The sequence below is a fragment of the Nuphar pumila genome, chromosome 1, assembly GCF_984573655.1.
Source record: "Nuphar pumila chromosome 1, dmNupPumi1.hap1.1, whole genome shotgun sequence".
Classification (NCBI taxonomy): domain Eukaryota; kingdom Viridiplantae; phylum Streptophyta; class Magnoliopsida; order Nymphaeales; family Nymphaeaceae; genus Nuphar; species Nuphar pumila.
The window spans coordinates 170938917-170963500 of record NC_143249.1 but is presented as its reverse complement, the minus strand read 5'-3'; the positions used below and the strand labels follow the sequence as shown (position 1 = coordinate 170963500).

Here is a 24584-nt window from a genome sequence, read left to right as displayed (position 1 = left end):
ATTGCAAACCTATGATAACTCATACAACTCTAAATGTCGTGTTATCCAGACATGGAGTCCTGTTAGAAGATGCAATGCAATACAGAAGCATTGTTGGAGGGTTGCAGTATGTTACTTTTACTAGACCTGACATAGCCTATTCAGTCAATAAAACCTGTCAGTTTATGCAAGAACCGAATCAGGATGACTGGGCTCACCTGAAAAAGATCCTAAGGTATCTTAAGGACACCATAAAATATGGGACTACATATCAAAAAGTCCTCTTCTCTTGGATTGTTGGCCTACTCAGATGCAGATTGGGCAGAATGCCTAGATGATCGTCAATCTACAAGTTGATATTTCACTTTTATCGGAACAAATTTATTATCATAAAGCTCAACCAACGTATTGTTGTCAGGTCAAGCACAGAAGCAGAATACAAGGTAGTAGGGGACATCAAGCACAAAAGCATAATACAAGGTAGTAGGGGACATCAAGCACAAAAGCATAAAACAAGGTAGTTGAAGGTGTCGTCTCTTAACTTGTTTGGCTCAAACGACTTCTAATTGAGCTGAACATCATTTCTAGTGAAACTCCCGCACTATGGTGCCACGATCTAGGGGCTACCTATCTTGTTGTAAATCCAGTCTTTCATGCCCCACACCAAACATATTGAAATCAATTATCCCTTCACTCAGGAAAAAATCTCAAAAAGAGAAATACACATTAAATTCATTCTTTCCTAGAATCAGATGATATTCTCACCAAACCATTAGCTAGACCCAAATTCATTTTATTCTGAGACAAACTCAATCTTGTGGAGCTTGATTTTCGAGGGTGTGATAAGATTACCGATCCAGATCCAAGAGTAATAGTTGATAGACACCTAGAAGAGTCCAACGTTCCCAATGTGATCCTTGTTAAAGAAGACACATCTTTCCAAGACTCCTTATACATTAAGCATGGCCTCTACCAAATGTAGTGAACTCTACAAATGAAAGTGTAAAACCTCAACCACATATGGATATAAGTGTAAAAGGTTTGAGACTATATCTAATGTACATGCTTATTCATGTGAAGGAAACCTCTCCTGTAACGTCAAGTTAGAGATAGAGAGAAAAACAGCGTGGACGTAGGTTGTATTGAACATGTGAGTGTTTGTTTGTGCGTCAATTACTTCTCTCATTTGTGTGACTTTTTTTCATTCGGTAGGCAAAGGAGACCCTCAAGGGTTTTACCAACCGAAGGGCAGCCAATGTGCAGTTGGCGATAGGAGTATTTTTCCTTATCTCCAAAAGTATTAAAAAAAAAACTGCCTAAGTGAACATCAGTTCTGTTTCTCAAGCCACTGACAGTAATGAACTGGAGAGCACCAAGCACCAGCAATATAGGTCTATAGGTCAAACATCAAAGGACAATTGCAATGTTGCATCCATCCTATTATTCTTAGACCCAAGGCCTATTTGCATGGACTCAAGTCAAACCCTGTGAATTGTAGTTTTTTACTCCATTGATTTGCATACGAGAATCAATCTGTCTATTGTGTGGGATCAAAGTTTGATACGAATAGCTCAAAAAAGTGATCAGATCAACTCCTACCTTCTCTGGTAGGAGCAGGTAGTGCACGCCATCTTTTGATGGGAGTTGCAAGTTCAAAACCCAATGGAACAGTTCTATAACTGGTGGCGGTTTGCCTCCAACCACAAGTTGCCCATCAAGAAAAAAAATGATCAGGTCCTGCTTATCTGACCTAGGCCCATTGCAGCAACTGAGGTGAACAAATTCAGATTCCATTAAAAAACTATGAAGTAGCATCCAACCGTTTCACAAATTCAGACAACAATAATGTCTTACGTTTCTCATTCTAGTCTGCAAATCTTGATGCATTTGCAACAATTTCACAAATGCACCATACCGACCAGCGTCTCAGAAGGAGAACAATATAATGTAGAAAAAAAAGCAACAAATATGAGCTGTGACCTGTTCATATGAGAAAAAGCCGAAAAAAACCTAAAACCTCCAAAGGAATTAATCTGGTCCTCGAAGACCAACCAGGAGACCCAACCCAAAACACTCGAAAAAGGGGTTTGATTTTGCCCAAGCAAATTCTCAAAATAGGTCCTAAAATGTAATCTTCTTCAACTCACCTCTATACCGCGACTACAAACTTGATAAGACTCAAAACTGAGCTTGATTTGCTTATATTAGCCATTCGCCACAATCTCGTGAATGGCATCGCTAACCTCTTGACTTTCAGATCTGACTGCAAGCTTCATGGCAATTTGCTTTGGTCCATCCATGCCAAAGGATAACCTGACCAAGACTTTGACATTGCCTATGAACAAACCAGACAGTAGACACGTATGGGACCTTGAATTGCTGGGGACAACCTCCGTACCCTGCCAAATAAAAACAGAAAGCCATATGACGAGACAAACCACACAATCAGATTCAACAGCCTTTATACAAAATGAACAAATCCTAAATGTTCCTAAACATAACCATCCATATTCATTACTAAACTTGTTAATGAGCACTTAAACTTTACCCGCAAACTTATTAGTCAATATCCCGAGAAATGCTACAGAAAGCATTATAATTCCGAAAAAAAAAACAGTTTTCTGCATTCATTGTTTAAAGGTTTTCTTTAAGGGTGATTTGATGCACCATGAAAGAGGTAACTAGGATTAATGCATTATGGAGCAACCAGTTTATCTCATGTATTGCTTTTTTTTTTTTTTCTCGCAAACATGAAGTTTTTTTCCCATCTTTAAAAAGAAAACAAAAAAAAAGCTGTAAGCATTTCATGAGATGAATGTACCTCACAAGGTTGCATGCCAAGAATATTGATGACAGCACTCACAGCCTCCGCCAAGCTCTCTCTCACACCAAGTCCATACTCATCTACACGCTCAAAATCTGTACCCATGCCTTCCCATGCGTTTCTGAAGTTGGAAACTCCAACCTTCAAAATGTAATCAGCTGGAACAACCTCCAGATCTTCCAACTGATACTCATCTTCAACAGATTCCTCCCCTGGTTCCCCTGTAGCTGGATCAACCTGAACCACCTCAGACCAGTCAGATAAATGAACAAAAAGTTCCCAATCATGCAAATATTTAGATAACATGCTTCTAAATCAGTCATGCAAGTTAAAATAACTATGCTGTGTGTTTGTGCACGCACGTGCATGTATGCGTGAAAGGCATGTGTGTAATGGCGTTTGAAACTGAAAGTCATCAACCAGCCAATAAGTATGATGGTAACCACCTACCCTCACCAACCTTTTGCTCAGCCAATCAGGATATACTTACCCCTATACAGATCTCCAACCCCCCCCCCCCCACCGGAAAACTCTCTCTCAGAATTCATGAGGCATCACATCAACAGTTCAGCTCAACTTGATAAGTTTGGAAATTAATCCAAGTTATGAGTACGCTCAAACTTCATAACAGTAACTTGATAGAAGCCTGTAAGTGTCCTCATTCGAACAAGGTGAAGTTCCAAGTGGATTCATCTTTGAATTCAATTTTGGTCAGGCAAAGAAAGGTTAAAAAGAGAGAGAGAGAGAGAGAGAATGCTGACGAGGTAAAGGGACCATAGAGGGAAACGTTGAGTAAACCAATTGTAACTTCAAAGACTGTACCTCTCTTTGGATGAACTTTAACATGTTTGAGAACTTCCCAACCGTAGGTTGGCCTTCAGGCTTTTCAAAGGCAACAAATGTCTGCCCTGGTGAGTCATAAGGCAGGGAATTCAAAGATTTGGATGCAACTTCTTCAAACTCTTCAGCCTCAGAAGCATCTACAAAAACAGTAACCTGAAAACAAGAAAAGACAAATATAGGTGAGGCAACATCACTTTAAGTCTTCCTCTGTCAAAAACAATGTAGTAGCATATCAAAATTGCTCATTAACATCTAAACTTACATTCTCCAACAGTAATTCAGGTACTGTGTTTGTACAATTGTATTGAAATACAACATGACTATCATAGACATGTTTGACAACATTGATTGCATACTCCGTTTCTGCCTCTGTCAGCTCTACAGGAGCTGAAGACTGAAAAAAAAAACAGTATGAATAATCATTCAAACCTTGAATCTAAGCTAAACAAAAATAGCAAAAAGTAGAAAACCTTGAAAAGTTTTCCAAAGTTGGAAAACTCGGGAATGGAGGAAAGCAATCTCTCATAGGTGTCGACAGCAGATGTTGGAGCTGGAGGAGCACTAATGCCAGTTGGCTTTTTGCCTGGAGCTTTCTTTTCAGCAAGAGGTTGAGATTTGACCTCTTTTGGAACCGAATTGATATCAAAAGGTTCTTCAGAAGGCTCCTGTAACAAAAATGAATAAAAGTGAGGGATGGAATATGTTTCCAGGCATGCAAGTTAGGCATTCCCAAGAACATACATAATTCTGCAGACTTGTCTCCAAGTTAGAAAGAGGCAAGTCTAGTGAACCAAAAAGGAATTCTTTCACATCTTTGTCAGTTTCGCCAAATGAGCCATCACCCACAAGGCAGTTCAAATAAAGAGTTGCTCGATCTCGAACCTGTTACCAGATAAGAAAAGTATTATACAGAACATGGTAGCATTGACAGAACACAACATTATTGATGCAGCAACAATCACTAGATGACAATGATACGTTGGCTTAACAATCTCTGGAAACATTGAGGATAGCAAGTACAAGTCGGAAATCCAAGTTCATCCAAACAAACAGATGAAAGAAGAACAAATAGAAGGATAAAAATTTGTAAGTAACCTAATTGGAATAAGAAGTGGTTTACCTAATTAAAAATATATAGGGCTGGTAAATGAACCAAGCTGCTCGTAGCTCGGTTCTGTTTGGATCGCCTAAAGCTCATTCAGACTTGCCAAAAAATAAGGAAGCTCAGCTGGTTGAATGGGCATGCAGCCCATGCACCCAAACATAAAGTCATGAGTTTGATTTTCACTATGTGCTAGTTAAAAGAGAGGTTCTTTTCTAAAACAAGCCAGCTCATGTTCAGTTTGTCTGGCTCGAGCATGTATGAGCTTGAGCTCAGTTCGGCATGCACGAGCTAGACGGCAAGCACGAACAAATCCTGGTTGTAAACAAGCCAAGCCCAAACAGCCTGTGTTCAGTTTGCTCAGCTCATTTACCAGCCCTAGTTGTAAATATTTCATTACATCATAAATTCAAATACATATATCATAGCATCTGGCCATGAAAACTAAAAAATGGTTATATATATACATATATATATATATAGAGAGAGAGAGAGAGAGAGCTAATTTTGCCTGTCATCTGATGGTTGCATGTGATTCTAGATTCTAATAACAGATGTGGTGTAATTATGATATGATTTGTCAATTTCTTTAAACCTTTCAATCTATATCAATATTAATGGAAACTCCACTTACATGTGGGAAACTCATTTCCTGTGAAACTGTTTCCGAAACCGGAAACCGTGCATTTCTGAAACTTGTGGAAAACTTCTAAAAAAGCATGCAAAACCCATTTGACATCACATAAGAATCCTACCTATGTCACAGGGACTCGGCAAACTGGGTGCCGCACCCGCGTCGACGCGACGCGGGTGCACGTGCGGCACCTGGTGCAGTCAACCTGACCCTGGGTGCGTTGACCACACCCAGGGTCATTTATGTCCAACTTTTGGACTTTATATATATGTTTGCCGCACCCCCGCACCCAAGTTTTTTGAAAGTGCCGCACCCGCACCCATGTGACATAGAATCCTACTTACATAATATGGGAAACTTGTTTCCTTGGGAAACATGTTTCCGCATTTTTTCTACAAGTTTTTCTTAAATAAGAAAATTTTTTCAATGAAAAGTTGAGAAATATGTGTTATTCAAAATTTTAATTACTTAATTTAGTTGTAATCGATGTCACATAGGTGCGGGTATGGGTGCAGATGCTGCACTTTAAAAAAACTTGGGTGCGGGGAGGGTATATATATAATGTTTAACAGTTTTAAGTTAACACTATGTGTATGTGTGTGCATTTATGTATTTATATATATAATATAGATAAAAATGGACTTGATTAGGGTTAACTGAATCTACTGTTGGATAGAAATGGACCTCATTGTGGTTGACTTCACCTAATACAAAAGAAGATGTGTCCAAGTGTCGCACCCGCCTGGGTGCGGGTGAGGTGCCCTGTTAGAAGAGTCCGTGTGACATAGGTTGTAATCAATGCAATCATATATTTTATAAAAAATATTAAACCTTAATATTTATCATAATATTAGTAAAAAAGTAAAGTTTATGTAAACTTCTTCCATATTGTTGACATTTGCAGTTTTGCTACACAATGTATATATCACGTTTCCCGTTTCACATGAACTTTAGAAAGTCTCGTTTACCGTTTCCGTTTCCCAACACGTTTCCCGTTTCTGTTTCCCTTTCTGGCAACCATGGCTTAAACAAGTGCTATCAGCCTATTGCACGATATTTGAGAATTATGGTTTCCTTTATTGGTCATGTATTCCATTATTTGGCAATTTTGCATATTCATTCGTGTTCTATTTACTCTTCTTTGCTCAAACAAGCATTTCTTTTTCTTTGAAATCAAACACTTGTCAAATAAATTTCTTTTTTTTGTTCAAGTTGTAAATCTTTTTTCCATGTATCTTACCAAGCAACACAATACAACAACTTAGACCCTTCTGCTAAACCTTATGATATACTTTTTGCAACATTGAGTATCAAAATGTTTTTATGTTATCCAATATTTTTTAAAATGCCACAAAATCTTCATCAGAGAAACCCAGATGTTTATAAAGAGCAAAGCATTATTTAGGAGTAGGGCTAGTAAACAAGCTGAAAAGTCAAGATTACATTGATCAAACTTGGCTTGTTTTGGTTCAATATGACATGAAACATGCCTCATCATGGGTTCAAGCCAGCTTATCTGAATAAAAGAATATTTTAAAAAGAAATACAAGGAGGAGAATTGAACTCCCATGCTTCTTTGAATATATTCAAAGAAACAAAGAGAAGAATTACTCCCAACCTCTTGAACATAAGCCATACATAACGGAACTCATTCAGTGGTAATCACTTTATTTAGCATATGGAATATGAGCCTGCCATCTGAGAGCCTTTGCTCAGGCTCAGCTACTTAAGCATGACAAGGTTGCAAAATAGACTTGGGAAGCTGAATATGAGGGTATTCACAACAAGCCTGAACAAGCTGATTATTGAGACAAAATGAGACGAGTTACAAGGAGCTTGTCATTTACCAGACCTATTTAGGAATCTCATCCATTTAGAAAGGAAAGTCAAAAGTCATCCACAGACTTTCGAGGGAGGAATGGAGATGGATATGTAGTGAGGGAAGCAAGGACTTCAAAAAGATGACCTAATTACAGAAGTTTACTTGTATCAACACTACAATAATATAAAGGCATTAGTTAGAAAAACTGAAACATTTAAACCATCAATCTAAAAGGAAGAACACCTAGAAGCATGCCCAAAGAACTTCAAATTAAAATATAAAGAATAGAGGAGAAAGAATAGATCTAAGCCATGTAGATGCACCCTATGGAGGCACAATAAATAATAACCAAATAAACAAAAGAAAAAGAAAAAAGTTGATCTTTCCTTGTTATATGATTAACCTTCAAAGAGAAATCACAAGGATATATTTTTATGATATGAAATGCATATTCAAACAAACTCACCTCATCATCATTATCATACAGGCAACGCCTCAACAGAACAAAAATTCGAGGCTGCATCAAGTTACAAATACATTACAATCTATGTTAATAACCAACCATTAAGTAACAACTACATGAGAAATTCAATCAGACAATGCGTACCTTCAATGATTCAACCATTGCACCAAACTTTGCCAAGGTACTTACAGCACTTGCCCTTACAGTCGCATTTTCAAGGATAACCCGATTATATATGTAGCGAATATATTTACTAGGATCCGAAGTCTTTGGCCCTTCATTCCCCAAGAAATGAAGAATCTATAACAGCGCCAAAAAAATTATACACAGCCTAAGCAGACTCTATTTGCTATTAAGCTAACAAATATGCAAACATTTAGGTATTACCCTTGTAAATGGTCCCCAGGTTTTTAGACCTAATGACTTGAAACCTATGTCACAGGGATTTGGCCAGACAGGTGCCGCACCTGCGTCGACGCGACGCAGGTGCGGGTGCAGCACCCGGTGCGGTCAACCCGACCCTGGGTGTGGTCAACGCACCCGGAACCCGCGCCGGGGGAACCCCCGACCCCCCTTATATATATATATATATATATATATATATATATATATATATATATATATATATATATATATATATATATATATATATATATATATATAAATTATTGTTTTTTTTTGCTGCACCCCCGCACCCAAGGTTTTTGAAAGTGCCGCACCCCCGCACCCGCACCCATGTGACATAGCTTGAAACATATGTTTCAGTGAATTGACGTAGGGCAAATTAAGGGATCCAAAGATGATCCATAACTAAAAGGAAACAAAGAAACAAAATCAATGAGGTCATAATCATAATAATAAGTGGAAAGAAAAATCCCAAGAATTTGGATTCTTGTGATTGATCAAATCCAAACTCCATTATCTACCAAAGAATAAGGATATTTCATTAACCAAAGCAAGCCTCTGCATTGACATTCACATGTCAGAAAATGCAAAATAAGGAAGTATATCCCTGGGCCTTAAAAGAGTACTTCAATCTGGATCTTTCTATTCTCATGAACATGCCTCTAATCAAGATGACATATAAAACCAAATAAGCAGGAAAGAAACTAAGAGAATGCTAGCAATTCCAAATCATCAGTTATATATCAAGACAACAGGGTTGACTGCTAACAGTAAAATTTACCTGGGTTGAAAGATAAGTAAATTCACAGTCCTCAATGAATTCACAAAGGTGAGACAACCCGCTTTCTTTAGTGTCTGGAATTTCTCTAATAAGAATAAGAATTGAGTCAACAATAGCCTTCTTGTACTCAAAACCTCCTTCTTCTCTGAGAATGTTGCTTAAGAAGTTCATTCTGGAAAATAAGCAGAAGCAGCCTAACATGTCACCTTCAATACAAGCAAGAAGCATACCCAGAATGAATAAGAAAATGATCATGAAATTGGCATGACTCACAGTGTTCGGTATTTGAGTGGAAACTTAAGACACAAAGATCGAATAGCTTCGACCACAACAATCTTGAACTCGTCTGCAATATCAGACATAAAATTGGTAATTTGCTTCATCAGTCGATCTACACTCGATTCATTGCCTGTTTTCAAGAGGGTAGTAATAGCAAGAGTAGCAATGCTCCTGTTTTGATCTGATATTAAACTTTCCATGTCTATATTGCAATTTGTAACTGCCAGAGGGTGTGTCATGGCAACCTGCAGGAAGTTTATGAGACAAAAGATTAACAAAGGGAGGCATCCTCAAAAATATAATCATTATTTAACAGCAAAACATAAGACTACAATTAAGGAGCAAAGGAAGTTGCCTCAATGACATTCCCAGATATAATGTGCAACATACAAACTCTGGCCAACTTTAAATCGCCATTAAATGAAGTGATACAAAGATCCAGTTAGATTACTCATGTTCTTCAGTCACGGTAGCCAAAAAGGGGGGAAAAAGTGAGAGTCAAGTTTCCAAACAAACAAATACAGAATAGGCTTGATCTTTAAACCCTCTAAAGGGGATGAAATTTGCTTCACTTATCTATGTGATAAAAAACATCCTCTAAAAACATGTATATCAAGCAAAATCAATGCAGGATAAATAAGTAAATAAAGGGCACAAAACATGTTTACAAGAGAAAACCTGCCTTATTTAGAGTACGAACAGCAGCAAATCTAAGAACTGGCTTTGAAGAACTCAAAAATAGCTGCAGCACTGTAATAGCTGGAGTCAATTCTCGGCTTGTAACACCAGTGAGCTCAGTTATTGCTCGGGCAGCTTCAAATATAACCATTTCTGCTTTGTGACGTAGACAGCCTTCAAGGTAATCATAGAATGGGCGATCTCCTGTTTGTGTATTTAAACTTGATTCACGTATCACCTGTGAACAACCACACATATTTGAAGCCTACTCAAAGCTATCCACATAAAATGCATAAAAACTTTTTTGAACAATGAAAGAGAAGCAGTAAGAACCTGAGCAGTATAACGGATCAAAAGGCACTGTGCCAAAGGTGAGCGGACTGTTCCTCTTGTCAGACTGGTGACAAGTTTACTAACAGCTAACCGGTCATTTTGACGAATCTGCAAGTTTAGTACAGAGTTAATAGTCCAATATTTATTTGAACCTGTAATGACAAAAAAAAAGTTCTAAAACCAATATTTGTCATTAATGTCCAACATGATCACCTCCACTAAACTAATGTTTACCAGTTCAACATTGTGCCACATGGCTACTGCACTATTCTAAAAAATGTCACAGAACTACTGAAAGGCATGCAGAGTTTATTTGGACTTCTCAAAAAGCTGCTAATTTTTTGGAACCATGAACAGTTTATTTGTGCACATAAAAAACTTTAAATTCTTTCCAATGATCAATAATCTCACTACAAGGCCTCAGCGTTTGATATCTAAGGCGATCAAGTAAAATATGCTTGCAGAAAGAAATGTACTTCTACAAGCATCTTTTCCTCATTTCTTCTGATTGCCAAATAGAAGCATTTCTTCATAATCCTATCTAATAGATAAAGTAATCCAAAATGAACTCGAATATAGTAATATTACAGTCATGAATGAAATAACGCTACTAACAGAACAACTATTTTTTCCCAGGGCAGGAGAACTTCTAAAGTTGGTAGAGAAAACCGCATTAATAAAAGCAGATATGGTGCAAAGTAAACATGATGAAGCACTAAAAGAAAAGGACAGGGAAACGTGGTGGCATACGAACCACGGGACCCAGGAGAAAGACGATGTACGAGATACAGGATCCTCGTAGTAGGTGATCAGCAAACAAAGAAAGCAGCACAGCATATCATAGTGGCACCATACAAGAAGAGTTTGTCCAATACAACAAAAATTGATCCATGATAGGTCATTGTGCAATTAAGTAATTGTTGTATCCACTTTAGTCTTACGCACATGCTTATGTCTTGGGTTGCCAGTTGCAGCTTGTAGGTTTTCAAGTTTCAACCACCCAATGACCCACATATGTTGGGAAAAAATAATCTGAATTAAATAGAACCTTAGTTGGCAAAGGCGGCGCCTAGACAACCTAGGTGCAGCCCCACCGCCTGGGCAACCAGGTCTGGGTGGTGGGGGCCTATTTTGCCGCCTAGGCTTTTTTTTTTTTGAAGATTTTTTTTTCGAAGACATCATTTGTTTTCTTCTTCGAGGAGGAGAAGAAGAAGAAAAAAAGAGAAGACATGTTATTTGTTTATTGCTTGTATTATGTCTATTATTGAGAAGAATAAGAAGAATACATTATTTGTCTATTGTTTGTATTATGTCTATTGTTGTTGTTAACTTTTTGTATACATGATTTTATTTTTTGTGTATTGTTCATTCGCATTGTTAGTTGTATGGTTTGTTTATTCAATTGTTAATTTATTCTTAATTTGTTTGAGAAGGTTAAGGTTATGTAATATAATTGTTTTATAGTGTTCAACGATATATTATTTGTCTATTGCTTATTATTGATTGATTTTATGTTGTATACATATTTCTTATTATGTTTTAAATATTTTTTTTTTATTTTGGGTACTGCCTAGGCCCCGCCTAGGCCTTTTTAGGGACTCACCGCCTAGGCTCCGCCTAGTGCCTATGACAACTAAGAATAGAACAAGAAAATGCAAGTAGGAAAGAAAAAATGACAACTTTTCTAACCGTTCCAAATGAAAGAAAAATTTTGGAAGAAAATTTTTTCGAAAAAGTGTGATTTTTTATAGGAAAATTTCTTTTTGCATTAGGGCAGCCATTCACCGACAACTCATTTCAGTCCATGGGTTGCCACTGTTAAATTATGTTGTTTTGATATATATATATATATATATATATATACCGAAATACTCATCAAGGGTATTTCGGTACTTTCATTGTAATAGGTGTCAGCCCGATAGGGGCTGACAACCCTTTTTTATCCCCTTTTTATTTTCTTTCATTCTTTTTTGTATTTTTTAAGTTACTTTTTGGGTCATTGGGAGCAGCTCCAATATGACTGTTGGGAGCAGCCCAACAGTCACATTGGGTTGCCCCAACAGCCCCCTCTTGTTCTATATATTGGCCATGAAGGCCTTGTATTTTTGTATCACTCGCTTGAGAGATTATATGCAATATTAATTTTGCTAGACCCTTGTGTGAGTGGTTCGGTGATTCAATCAAGCATTTCACTTGATTGAAAGTGTGTTCTTGCATGTGTATCGGATTCAATCTATTTCATTACATGGTATCAAAGCTTTGGTGTTCCAAAAGATGCTTGTTAGAAAGAAGGTCGTGATCAAAAGGAGGATCTTGGACTTGGGAAAATTTTGAGAGTCGCATCGGGAAACGGACCATCTCTAAAAAGGCCTTGTATCACTTTCTTCTTCTCTCTTCCACTCTTCCCCATATTCTTTTGTTTTTTATTCTCGCTTGTTGTATATGGAGAATGAAAGGGAAGTGATTGTCTTCATTCTCATACGCCTAAATGACACCAACTATATCATGTGGGCATCCATAGTTAAACATAAGATATGGGATAAAACGCTTTGGGGGTTAGTTGACGGCACCGACAAGGAGCCTAAACTCATCCTTACAAAGTTGGAGAATGGAAAAGAAATTGTGCTTCAAGGAGAGGAAATGGCTAAAGTCGTTTTCAAATATGAGAAAAAATGGAATGAATGGAGGATGGGTCACTCCAAAATTATTGGATGGCTCATCAATAGTGGGGATATTCACAAATGTTCTAGTTTGGCGAAGTGGCATTGCTAGTGATGCTTGAAAATACCTTAAAGACATGTATAGTCTTAAGGATATTGCGCATATATGTAATGTTCAAAATAAAGTAAGAACCATGATTCAAGGAGAGATGAGCATAAGAGAGTACTACAATGTTATCTCTCTCCTTTAGGATGAATTGGCTCTTCTTGAGCCAAAGTGGCATTGCCCACAAGATATTGAGCTCCATGAAAATCAAATCAAAGCGGGGTATTTTTATCAATTCATAAATAGGCTTAGGCCCGAATTTGAAGGAACTAAGTCCGCTCTTCTTCATAGAGGAGGGGTCCATTCCATAGTTGAGACACTTGAAGAATTAACTATGGAAGAGAATAGGTTAAAAAGACCATCCACTTTTGAGGATGAAGAATCCGTGCTTGCTATGTCAAAGCCCGGAAACCATACGAAGAGTTATAAACCACCTCATTTTGTAAGAAATGAGAATGGAAGGAACCCCAACAACTATGAAAAGAGGGGTGATCATGAGTCAAAGAAAGGTGAAAAAATTATTTGCTATCATTGCTATGAATCGGGGCACATCAAACATTTTTGTCCCAAAAGAAAGGAGGAGGATTATAAAGAAGACAAAAGAGTGGCTTCGGTGAAAATGAGTGAAGTAGACGACTCCAAATGCATTGGTTCGCTATCCTTGGCACAATTGATGGAAGCATTGCAACCTATGTTTAAAGCTCAATCTCCCTCTTATTCGGGAGCAGCTGTATCGATAAGTGACAACCATGGTAAGACCTCTTACATCTTAGATTCTGGTGATTCATTTTATATGACTCCTAACGAGTCTATATTGTCCGAATGCAAGTTTAACTCAAATGATTCTTGTGTTTCTACTACCGATGACACATATTTAAAAATCAAAAGTTTTGGCATTTATCGAAAAACACCTATATTTCACATACCAAATATTAGAGTAGTAACAAAATTAAATTTAAACCTCAAATCGGTTTCTCAAATTACGGACTATGGTTGCAAAATTGTCTTATCATCGAATGATTGCCCAGTCCGGAAAGCCGATTGAGCAAGGCCATAGAAGAGGAGATCTTTATGTTATGGACAATCTTGAATTGTCAAAACAATCTTTTTGTAATTTTGTAAAAAAGAAAGATGTAGGAATTTGGCACAAAAGACTAGGACATCCTAGTGTGACCAAATTACAATTATTTTCATTTCTTTCAAATTGTAAAAGGGAAAATTTTGTATGTGAAGATTGCATTCTTGAAAAAATGAAGTCTTTACCTTTTGAAACAAGACATCTTATAACTAAGAATCCATTTGAACTTGTGCATTCGGATGTATAGGGACCTGCACCAGTCATATCCAAATGAGGTGTTTCTTACTATGTTGTGTTTGTGGACGATTTTAGCAGACACTCTTGGATATTATTTTTAAAACACAAATCAGAAGTATTTGATTGTTTTAAAAAAAATCATAGTTATATACAAAATCAATTTAAAACCAATATCCAAATTTTTAGAACTGAATCTGGGGGAGAATTTGTGTCAAGAGAATTTAAAAATTATCTTGACACAAATGGGATTGTTCATCAAAAATCATGTCCCTATACCCCTCAACAAAATGGTCTTGCCGAAAGAAAGCATAGACACATTATTGAAACCACTAGAACTCTTCTAGTATCTAGAAATGTTCCAAAAAAATTTTGGGCTGAAGCTGCCCTTACAGCAGTCTATTTGATAAATAGAATGCCTTCAAAAAATATTGAAAACATTTCTCCTATTGAAAAACTTTGTAAAATGTCTCCATATTATAAAAGATTGAGGGTTTTCGGGAGTAAATGCTTTGTTCTTACCAACAAAAATGATAAACTTTTCTCAAAAGTCATTCCTTGTGTGTTTTGGGGCTATGTCGAAAACCAAAAAGGATATAGGTGTTATGACATTGAAAGAAACAAGTTATATGTTTCTAGAAATGTTACGTTTCTTGAAAATGAAAGCGGGTTTACCAAAGATAATATCCAAGAGAGTTGTGATTATTCGTTCCTATTTGACCTAGTTAATGACAAGAGTGAATGTATTCATGAGAGTCAAAACATTTATGAGGTAAATGAGAATATGAGGAGTCTTGATAATGTGGACCCACCTCACGATAATTTACAAACCTATGCTCGTCGTACTGAAGATCACCAACAAAGTGCTTTAGAAAGATACTCTCAATGCCAAGAAGAAGATTCTTCCAACCTTAGAAAATCCATAAGAATTTTGAAAGCTCCTAGTAGATTTGTATCATATGATTCCTTTGAACCTAAGTTTAGATTCTGCCTAATGGCCATTCACTCGTATTCTGAACCTCAATCATATAGTGAGGCTAAACACCTGCATGAATGGATTAAGGCCATGAATGACGAGTTGGAAGCATTAGAAAAGGCAAAAACTTGGGAGATCCAAACATTACCCAAAGAAAGAAAAACTATAGGATGCCGATGGGTTTACAAGGTAAAAACCAAATACGACAGAACATTAGAAAGATATAAGACTAGGTTAGTAGCCAAGGGATACAGTCAAGAATATGGGATTGACTATAATGAGACATTTGCCACAGTTACTCGCATGACTACTGTTAGAACTCTCATTGCTATAGCATATTAGGAAATGACCCATATTTCAAATGGACGTTAAGAATGCTTTTTTTAAATGACAACCTAGATGAAGAAGTATACATAGATCCTCCTCCTGGTTTGTCTTTAGCACATGAAAAAACTCTCCAATTACGTCAGGCCTTGTATGGTCTAAAGCAAGCTCCAAAGGCTTGGTATGATAGGTTCAGTGATGTGATGACACAACTTCATTTTAAATCTTGTTTTACTGATACTACATTGTTTGGTAAGTCTTCTAACATAGAAAAGGTGATTCTACAACTATACGTAGACGATATGATAATCACTGGAGATGATAAGCAGGGAGTTAACTATATCAAAGATGTGCTTAAAGCCAACTTTGATATGACAGATCTTGGGTTTTTATGATATTTTCTTGGAATAGAAGTTGCTTACTCAAATCGTGGTTACTTTTTGTCACAGACCAAATATGCAGCGGAGATCATTGAAAGATCAGGACTCTCGGATGAAAAATTGGTTGATACTCCGAAAGTCATAAATGTCAAAATGAAGATAGATGATGAAGAGCCCTTGCAAGATCCAACGCCTTACAGACAAATGATTGGGGCTTTGTCTTATCTTTTCATTACTCGTCCTGATATATTTCATGTTATTCATTCTGCTAGTCAATTTCAGCATGCTTCCACTACAGTACATATGAGTGTTGTAATGAGAATTGCTAGATATATTAAAAAATTTATTAACCTTGGCTTGTTTTTATCATCTGCTTCTTCACTAGAAGTCATTGTATATTCTGACTCTGATTGGGGAGGGGATGTCAATGATAGATGCTCAACAACTGGTCTATGTATTTTTTTAGGTGATTCTTTAATCTCATGGCGATGCAAAAAACAACAGAAGGTGTCGCTCTCCTCGACTGAAGCTGAGTATAGGGCCATGGCAACCACTACATCGGAGTTAGTTTGGCTGAGACAACTTCTCAAAGCTTTGGGGGTTCATACTGCAAAACCTTCAAAATTATGTTGTGACAACAAGAGCGTTGTTTACATTGCAAGCAATCATACATTTCATGAAAGAACGAAACACATTGAGATGGATTGTCACTACGTTCGTGAAGAGTTCCTGCGAAAGACTATCACACTACCTTATGTTCCATCAGAATTCCAACTCGCAGACTTCTTCACCAAAGCGCTACCATCTTCCAGATTCCACTTCCTACTTGGCAAACTCTCGGTGGTTGTACCATGAGTTTAAGGGGGGGTGTTAAATTATGTTGTTTTGATATATATATATATATATATATATATATATATATATATATATATATATATATATATATATATATATATATATATTGTAAACCGAAATACCCATTAAGGGTATTTTGGTACTTTCACTGTAATAGGCGTCATCCCAATAGGGTCTGACAACCCTTTTTTATCCCCTTTTTATTTTCTTTCAATCTTTTTTGTATTTTTTAAAGTTACTTTTTGCGTCATTGGGAGCAGCTCCAATATGACTGTTGGAGCTGCTCCCAACATTCAGAATTCTGACTGTTGGGAGCAGCCCAACCGTCACATTGGGCTGCCCCAACAGGCCCCTCTTGTTCTATAAATTGGCCTTGAAGGCCTTGTATTTTTGTATCACTCTCTTGAGAGATTATATGCAATATTAATTTTGCTAGACTCTTATGAGGGTGGTTGGGTGATTCAATCAAGCATTCCACTTGATTGAAAGTGTGTTCTTACATGTTCTTGCATGTGTATCGGATTCAATCCACTTCATTATAGCCACAAGAAGAGCTTCCTCCACCTTCATCTTCCTCCCAACCACCACCATTTTCAACTCTCTCTCTCTCTCTCTCTCTCTCTCTCTCTCTCTCTCTCTCTCTCTCTCTCTCTCTCTCTCTCTCTCTCATTTTCACTCCGTTATTCTCATGCTAAACAAACAAGCAAAAAAAAATCATTTAGAAAAGTTATCATATCAAAACTTCTCATTGGCAAAATTTTCATTCCCTGTAAAAAAATTTCATGCTTCCAAACGTGCCCTTAGTGTGCTTGGGACCTTGGGTCATGGGTAGCAAGTAGTAACTCATGGTAGAGAAGCTAGTACCTATGCCAGAACATTAATGGAGAATAGCTAGTAGCATTCTTTACACACACACACACACACACACACACACACACACACACACCTTGAGTTCCTTCAACAGGCATTTTAGTGATCTTATATATTTTAAGCTTGAATATAAAGATATCCTCACTAAAAGCCTCTTTGAGCATCAAAACAAAAACCTAGATATCCACATAGCAGCTCTTTGGCATCAACACAAAGCTAGGAGCTTTTCAATTCCTTAAGCAACATAGGCTGTTAGTAGGTTCCCAGAACATAATATCTTTACAAGCGCCTCAAAATCATTTAAAAAATAAATAAAAAAATCCATCTAGACCAGTTGCTTTGTTTTCATCTTGTCCTATGTGGCTCCCCAAGATTATTTATATCAAACAGGACTTTCATTATACAAGCCATGACCTTGCTAAGACCATGCTAACCTTCGACATTTCAGACCACCTTCCATCAGGGCCCTTTATGAAGCATTACTAAAATGAAGAGGAAACAACATGAAACTCTTGCTCCTCTACATGTTTGCTTCACTGGAGCCACCTCCCTTTTCAGAATTCTATAAAGTTTAAGTCGGTCCCAACACACAGCAAAAGGGATTCAACCACAATTCAATATCTTTTCTGCAAATGAGTGCCAAAGAAACACCTTGTCTTTGCAAATTTTCCAGTAAAAAGTTTTCCCTTGATCATATCTATGCAAAGATCCTCTATTGGGTTTTGCCCCATGCCCAGAATCTTTACAAAGGTTGTCATCCTCACAAGTTTCAAGTGAGGTCCTATAACAAGATTTCAGTAAGAACCTAAAAACCCTATATCAATAGGTGCTCTTCTTAAGCTGATCCAGATCCTCCTAAGCACTAGACACAGGAAGTTAAGAACTCATGATGCTTTATTTTTGATGAATCAGCATTTGAAAGCGTTCAGAAGGACATCTTCTCCTAGTCACTTGTTCAACCAAAAAAGTGGATCGTAGATTTTCATAGCTGAATCCCACTTTAGCTAAAATCACCTACCAGAAAAACAATTTTGCTCGGCAGTCCAAGATTTTCATAGCCCTCAAAAGTTTTTCAATTCTATATTTTCTGCCAAGACCAAGCCCAAGCCCCTACTCTACACTGTTTTCCTGTCTTCCTATCACTCCGAGTATTCCCTACATTAGCTGGTCTCCAACAACATTTACAAATGATGCTTGAGAGAAAACTCCCAGTATTTTTATTTTTCATTATGCCAGCCTTACATGAAAATGAATTCATCTGACCTCACCAATGATGAGAACAAGAAGTCCCCATTCCAAACAAAGCTGTGAATAAGTTTCTGGAATGTGATTTAGCATTTTATTAGTTTCCATTCCTAAAAGTATCATATAATAATAGGAAGGGATGTGAACACCAAAATATCATGGAAGCAGGGCTAGCCAACAAAAGATGCCTTGATTTTCAAGAGGAAAGCATGTTGTATGGTTTCTTTCTCCCCTGAACCTGACACAGTGTGACTACCATACTATGAAATGTTTTTTGTTTATAAATAAAAGAAAGGGAAAACCCATTGCAATAGAAAAAAAGGAGGAAAAAAGAAAAAAAGAAGGCAGGCGACAAGTTTTAATCTAGAAAGAACACGTGAATAGATGTAAGGATTCACAAAGGCAAACGACTACCAATTTCATGTAGTATGGTAATATCCAAGTGCAATCTTCCAATGTGGGGCCATGAGATGCATCTGTCATTTTCAATGTGTATATGCATCACATAAGGGATTGCAGTCTGTGGCTCTGTGCAACATTTCTATGATTCTTTTCAAGTCAAATAAATCATGATGGTGAATTTAGTAATCATCATTAGATCATTAGCCACTTATCTAACAGTTTAGATCATTAGCCACTTATCTAACAGTTGAATCCAGCCAGCCAATACAAGGTCACAACAATTACAAGGTTGACTAAATGGATACCACACATTCTAACAGAAGCCTATCTTGCCCACTGTATTTCACGTTGACAGTTTTCCTTTCTTTTGGCAGTCAGTCAAGAGCAGCTACACATAGCCTATTCTATGAGAATGCAGGAAAGACTTCCAGCTTCTTACTATTTCCTTGTGAGAATTCGTAGTTCATCAAAATTTCTACATCACCCCCTTTATACATTGTGTTTCTTTTTCTTCCCCGTGCCCACCCCTTCATATGCTGGTGATTATTTTCACTTCACTATGAAGCAGCATGTCATGCAGTAAGTATTCAGGGCAAGGAAGGAAACTGAAATTTACAACAGATATTGCCAAAGATGAGAAACATCATACCTGATGAAGTAAAGCTAATGCATGGAATTGTACAAGGGCAGCCCTTGATTGAACTGCTTCTTGTACCTCATTGCTCCACCTCTTGACAATGTCTGGATTTGTCTGATCAAAAGCAGTAAGCCTTAGATTTTGCTCACCGGAATGTGATCAATTGAGAAAAGAAGAAGATGATGATGAAAGTAGAAGCTATCTATAATACCTGGAGAAGGTGAACGCCACTAACAAGAGCTGCACTGGCAACAACAGGATTTTTGTCAACAATTGCCTGCTTCAAGTACCTCTCAATTTGGCCGAGAAGAGTTCCGTCGGTAATTCTACACAAAACCCTTATGGCATTTGCCCTGTACATATCCGTTTTGCTATTCATATCCTTCATCAATGAACTGGTAACTATGATAACCTGGCACGAAAAACAACAGAAATCAATACCTAGGGATGAGGAAGACAAATTTAGAAATACTATAAAAGTCACTGCTATAAGTAGATCTTCGTCACCTCGTCTGCAGATGGAGAAATCTCTTTGATCATCAGATAGACCATTCTCCGCAGCCCAGTATCCTTGGACTGAAAAAGCTTAGTAACAGCGAAAAAAACTTCGGTGGCTTCAACCTGAATCGAGAGAAAATTTCAAATTATCAGTAAAACTTCATCAAAGAAAGGCCAAAACAAATGAAAAGAAATAATAGATAACAAACTCGCCTTTGTGAAGGTCTCTCCTTGATTGAGTAGGTAGAGGAGCTTTGTGATCACCTGAGGACAACAAATGGAAGAGAAGCAGAGACTGTTGAATACTCAATTGCATACCCGCAAATTGCAAATCATATCTTATAGAAATGTAATCAAACAGAACCTGAGAGCATCTCCGGGAATCAAGTTGCGGATCATTGAAAACCCTAGCCTCTTGAAGGACCGCCCCCTTCTCGATCCCGAGAAAGGGAGAGTATTCCGCTAGACAACAACATAAAGCATCACCGTTCGACTTAGCATCAAAGAAAGCGTAATTACACAAGCAGAACGGGAAAAAATGATAAATTATAAGATAATACAGATCCAAATCAACCAAAATTGCAAGCCGCGTTGACGACAAGAAACAAACGGCAACGCATTGTTTTCACCAAATCTATCAACACAACGATAAAACGGATAAAACCACACCGGATCGACCCCCGAAATCCATGGGACGACGTCTAGAAAAGCAGATCTAAGCAATTCTGGTAAAAATTACTGCGGATCGGAAGGGAAAAAACCGCAGAAGAACGCAAAAGACCGGGAGGGGAATAGAGAATTAGGGTTTTGAGATCCGCACCTTCATCGTCCCTGTCATCGTCCTTCTTCACGAGAGGCTGCGCCATTGGGAGACCCTCGGACTCACGATCTGCAGAGATCTACGCGTCAATAGTCGAAATCTCTGTTCTGTCACGGAGGGAAGAGAGGAGAGAGAGAGAGAGAGAGAGAGAGAGAGAGAGAGAGAGAGAGAGATCTGAGAGTCCAGGGGCAGAAGTTTTAAGGAATGCTGACCTTGGACCCGGAGCGTGTGACACCTGAGCCTGATCCAACTGATACCAACCCGGAGAGTCTCGTAAGTACCCCAGCAGGGGCAGAAGTTTTAAGGAATGCTGACCTTGGACCCGGAGCGTGTGTCGACCTGAGCCTGATCCAACTGATACCAACCCGGATCCAACTTCTAATGCTATTAGGGATCTTAGTGACAAAAGTAAAAAACTGTAAAATCTCGGAAGGCTAAAAGCTTCGGAGATTTTGAAATTTTTTATAAATCTTGCATTTTTTTGACAAAATCTTGGGAATAAAAAATAAATTAAAAATATACAAAAAAATTTATAAAAAAATATAAATAAAATATGTTTAAAAATAAAAATCTAGGGAGTTTTCATGATAAATATCTTTTAAAAATATAAATATCGAAATATTTGTCACAGTTTGAAAATCTCACAAGAAATTGTCGTTCTCGTGATAGATCAACAATATTTTTATAAATATCACAATATTTGTCACAAAGTTAGGGATGTCAATGAATCGGAGTTTATCCGATATCCAACCGAATTGGATTCTGTTTAGTTGGGTCTAAGAAACGAGATGAGCTGGCTCGTGTTCAGCTCATAAAGAGCTCACTCGGTCTTGTGAAATAGGCTCGACAAGCTCGAGCATGAATATTCGTTTTGGCTCGGCTAGTGTAGGCCTGTTTATTAATAATAAATATATTTTACACACACATATATACATATATATATATATATAGTAATGCCTGGTTCTGCAGTTTTTCATTTTGCCCCCTCAAAATCATGGTTTTTTTGGTATTTTTCTCACATCTAACACCATAGATGTGATCTATAGGTTTTGTTTAGTAAGAACCGGTTGTTGGATCATCGAAAGGTTTTTCTGGTGATCCAAAATCAATGGCTGTCAGTTTTTATTTACTCATAAAAACACATTTTTTTGTTGAAAAAACATAACGGTTTAGATCTATCATAAGACACTTCAAAACCATGGGGCATAACTAGAATGGGGCCTAATATGTTCAGTTCGAGTATATATATATATATATATATATATATATATATATATATATATATATATATATATATATATATATATATGTGTGTGTGTGTGTGTGTGTGTGATTTTTAAAACCTCCCTCAAAACAACCATTCAAATGGACATTTTATTAGATTTTTGTCGTTTTTTTCAAAATTTTGACGGTACATATGTAATATATATCCTTGTTTTTATAAGAATCAGTTCTTTGATCATTTGATTCTGATGCATAGATAGGTTATTATAAGTTACAAAAATCAACGACATACAATTTTTATAAAATTTTGAGGTTTCAAATACCATTTTTTCTATCCAAAATTCATGATCCAAGTGTCCATGAGAGTAAATCAATCATGGATAAAAAAATTTTTTAAAAACACAAATTTTTTTTCATTTGATAGGTTTAGGACTATTTTCAACGAAGAGGTTATATATATATATATATATATATATATATATATATATATATATATATATATATATATATATATATATATATATATACATACGTGTGTGTGTGTGCGTGTGAAGCCCGAGAATTCTGATATTTAAATATGTGTTCAACTTAAGACAAGGACAAGGTTCAAAGGAACCGCAATAATGTTAATTGAATATCATATTGTGTGTATGACATATGATCTTTGTTTTGTTCACTCGTATACATGATATATGTATCCGCCTTCATAGGAAAATGCTAAAAAAGGGGGCTAATGACACTAGAGCAATTTTGAATGATAAATAAAACATGCATACACACAGTTAAAGTGATCCGCCTTCATAGGCGAAGTGCTTGTAATTACCAAAGCAATTATTGAATGAGTGGGTACATATCCTAAACATCCGACTATTTAGAAGGAGTATAAGGGCTATTAAGCCCTCGAATGCCTACGAGAGGCATATGTAATAAAAAAATGTATATTAAAGACAAAGCCTTGTTACCCATTCAACCTTATACTTACCTTGAAGAGGGTAAGTGGTACAACTCCGATCGACATTATTGTCAATGAAAACATGCTTTTTGAGTGACAATAACTTGTTATCCCTAGTCATCGGAAGTAAGAGACATGATATATCCCAAGTATAATCCTAGGTTGATAGTTTTCACACTTCTGCAGAAGGTTAGGGTGCATGCTTATTAAAACATGCCCCATAGAAATCACTCTCGATCATTATACTATCCCCTATGACTTTTGTGGCATGCTAGTCATATAGGTTACTAAAATACATAGAATAAAATCCTTGTATGGTCTCGGTTCTGACTCGGAGCCACCCTTGTGAGTACTCACAAGAGATTAAATACCAAAACAAATACTTTAATACTCACACTTATTATTATTGTGAATAGCTGCTTGATGAAATATGATTCCTGACTTGCATGTTTTAACTTTACTAATGCTTTACTAAACTTATGCCTTAGTTTTACTTATACGTTCTATAAAATCATGTTTTATCTTATATTACATGCATTTTATCTGGAATTAGTATAATGACCTACCAGGCTTTCACCAGTCTGACCCTTTAAAGGAAATTTTTAGGTGATTAGCTTATGGACAGTGGATGATACGAGACAGGGGCAACATCTTGAACCAGACTTCTAGAGGATCACATGTCAGCTAAGGGTGTCTTTTGTTTTTATATTGTTTTGACCCACATTTTTGTAAAATGAACTCTTATATAAAGATAATAGTTTAAACTTTTTGACTTATCTGGTTTTCGTGAATGATTCTCATATGTGACCTACCTAGAGTTTGCTTAACCCCAAGGTTAAAATAATCATTTTTCTGTTGCATAAAGGTTAAAAAGAAAATTTTCATTTTTTTGGGTAATTTTTTTTGGGTTAAAAATTTTGGGGTGTCGCAGAGTTTATATCAATGCATAATTTTGGAAGTTTTTGTTCAAGATTTGCTTTGTCTCTGACATCACATTTTAAGTATTTCTTTAATTAGTATTGTTTATATTAATATTATTTAACTTATTATAAGCTAGACATACTAAGAATTTATGATAAGTAGATGTCTTATAATGACATGATTGAGGCTATCAATGTCTGAAATGGTGCTATAGAGCAGCAACAAACAACTGTAGAATAATAACAAATAGCTATAAACA

At 36.8% G+C, this 24584-nt stretch overlaps 1 protein-coding gene across 2 annotated transcripts; it reads right to left on the bottom strand.

The window, feature by feature from the left end:
* Nucleotides 1-1753: 1753 nt before the first annotated feature.
* LOC149851264 (coatomer subunit gamma-2) lies at nt 1754-21412 on the bottom strand. Of its 2 annotated transcripts, XM_089999587.1 has the most exons (18): nt 21229-21412; nt 20773-20870; nt 20622-20672; nt 20418-20531; nt 20122-20322; nt 19923-20024; nt 10144-10251; nt 9815-10048; nt 9127-9377; nt 8854-9025; nt 7812-7967; nt 7671-7721; nt 4388-4528; nt 4117-4311; nt 3909-4040; nt 3626-3799; nt 2801-3040; nt 1754-2378 (listed from the first exon to the last, which is right to left on the bottom strand). In XM_089999587.1, exons 1-18 carry the CDS (start codon nt 21272-21274, stop codon nt 2184-2186), a joined length of 2661 nt encoding a protein of 886 aa, XP_089855713.1. In that variant the 5' UTR covers nt 21275-21412; the 3' UTR covers nt 1754-2183. The 2 variants fall into 2 exon arrangements, with proteins under 2 accessions (XP_089855713.1, XP_089855722.1); XM_089999596.1 differs by lacking the exon at nt 4388-4528.
* Between the last annotated feature and the right edge of the window lie 3172 nt (nt 21413-24584).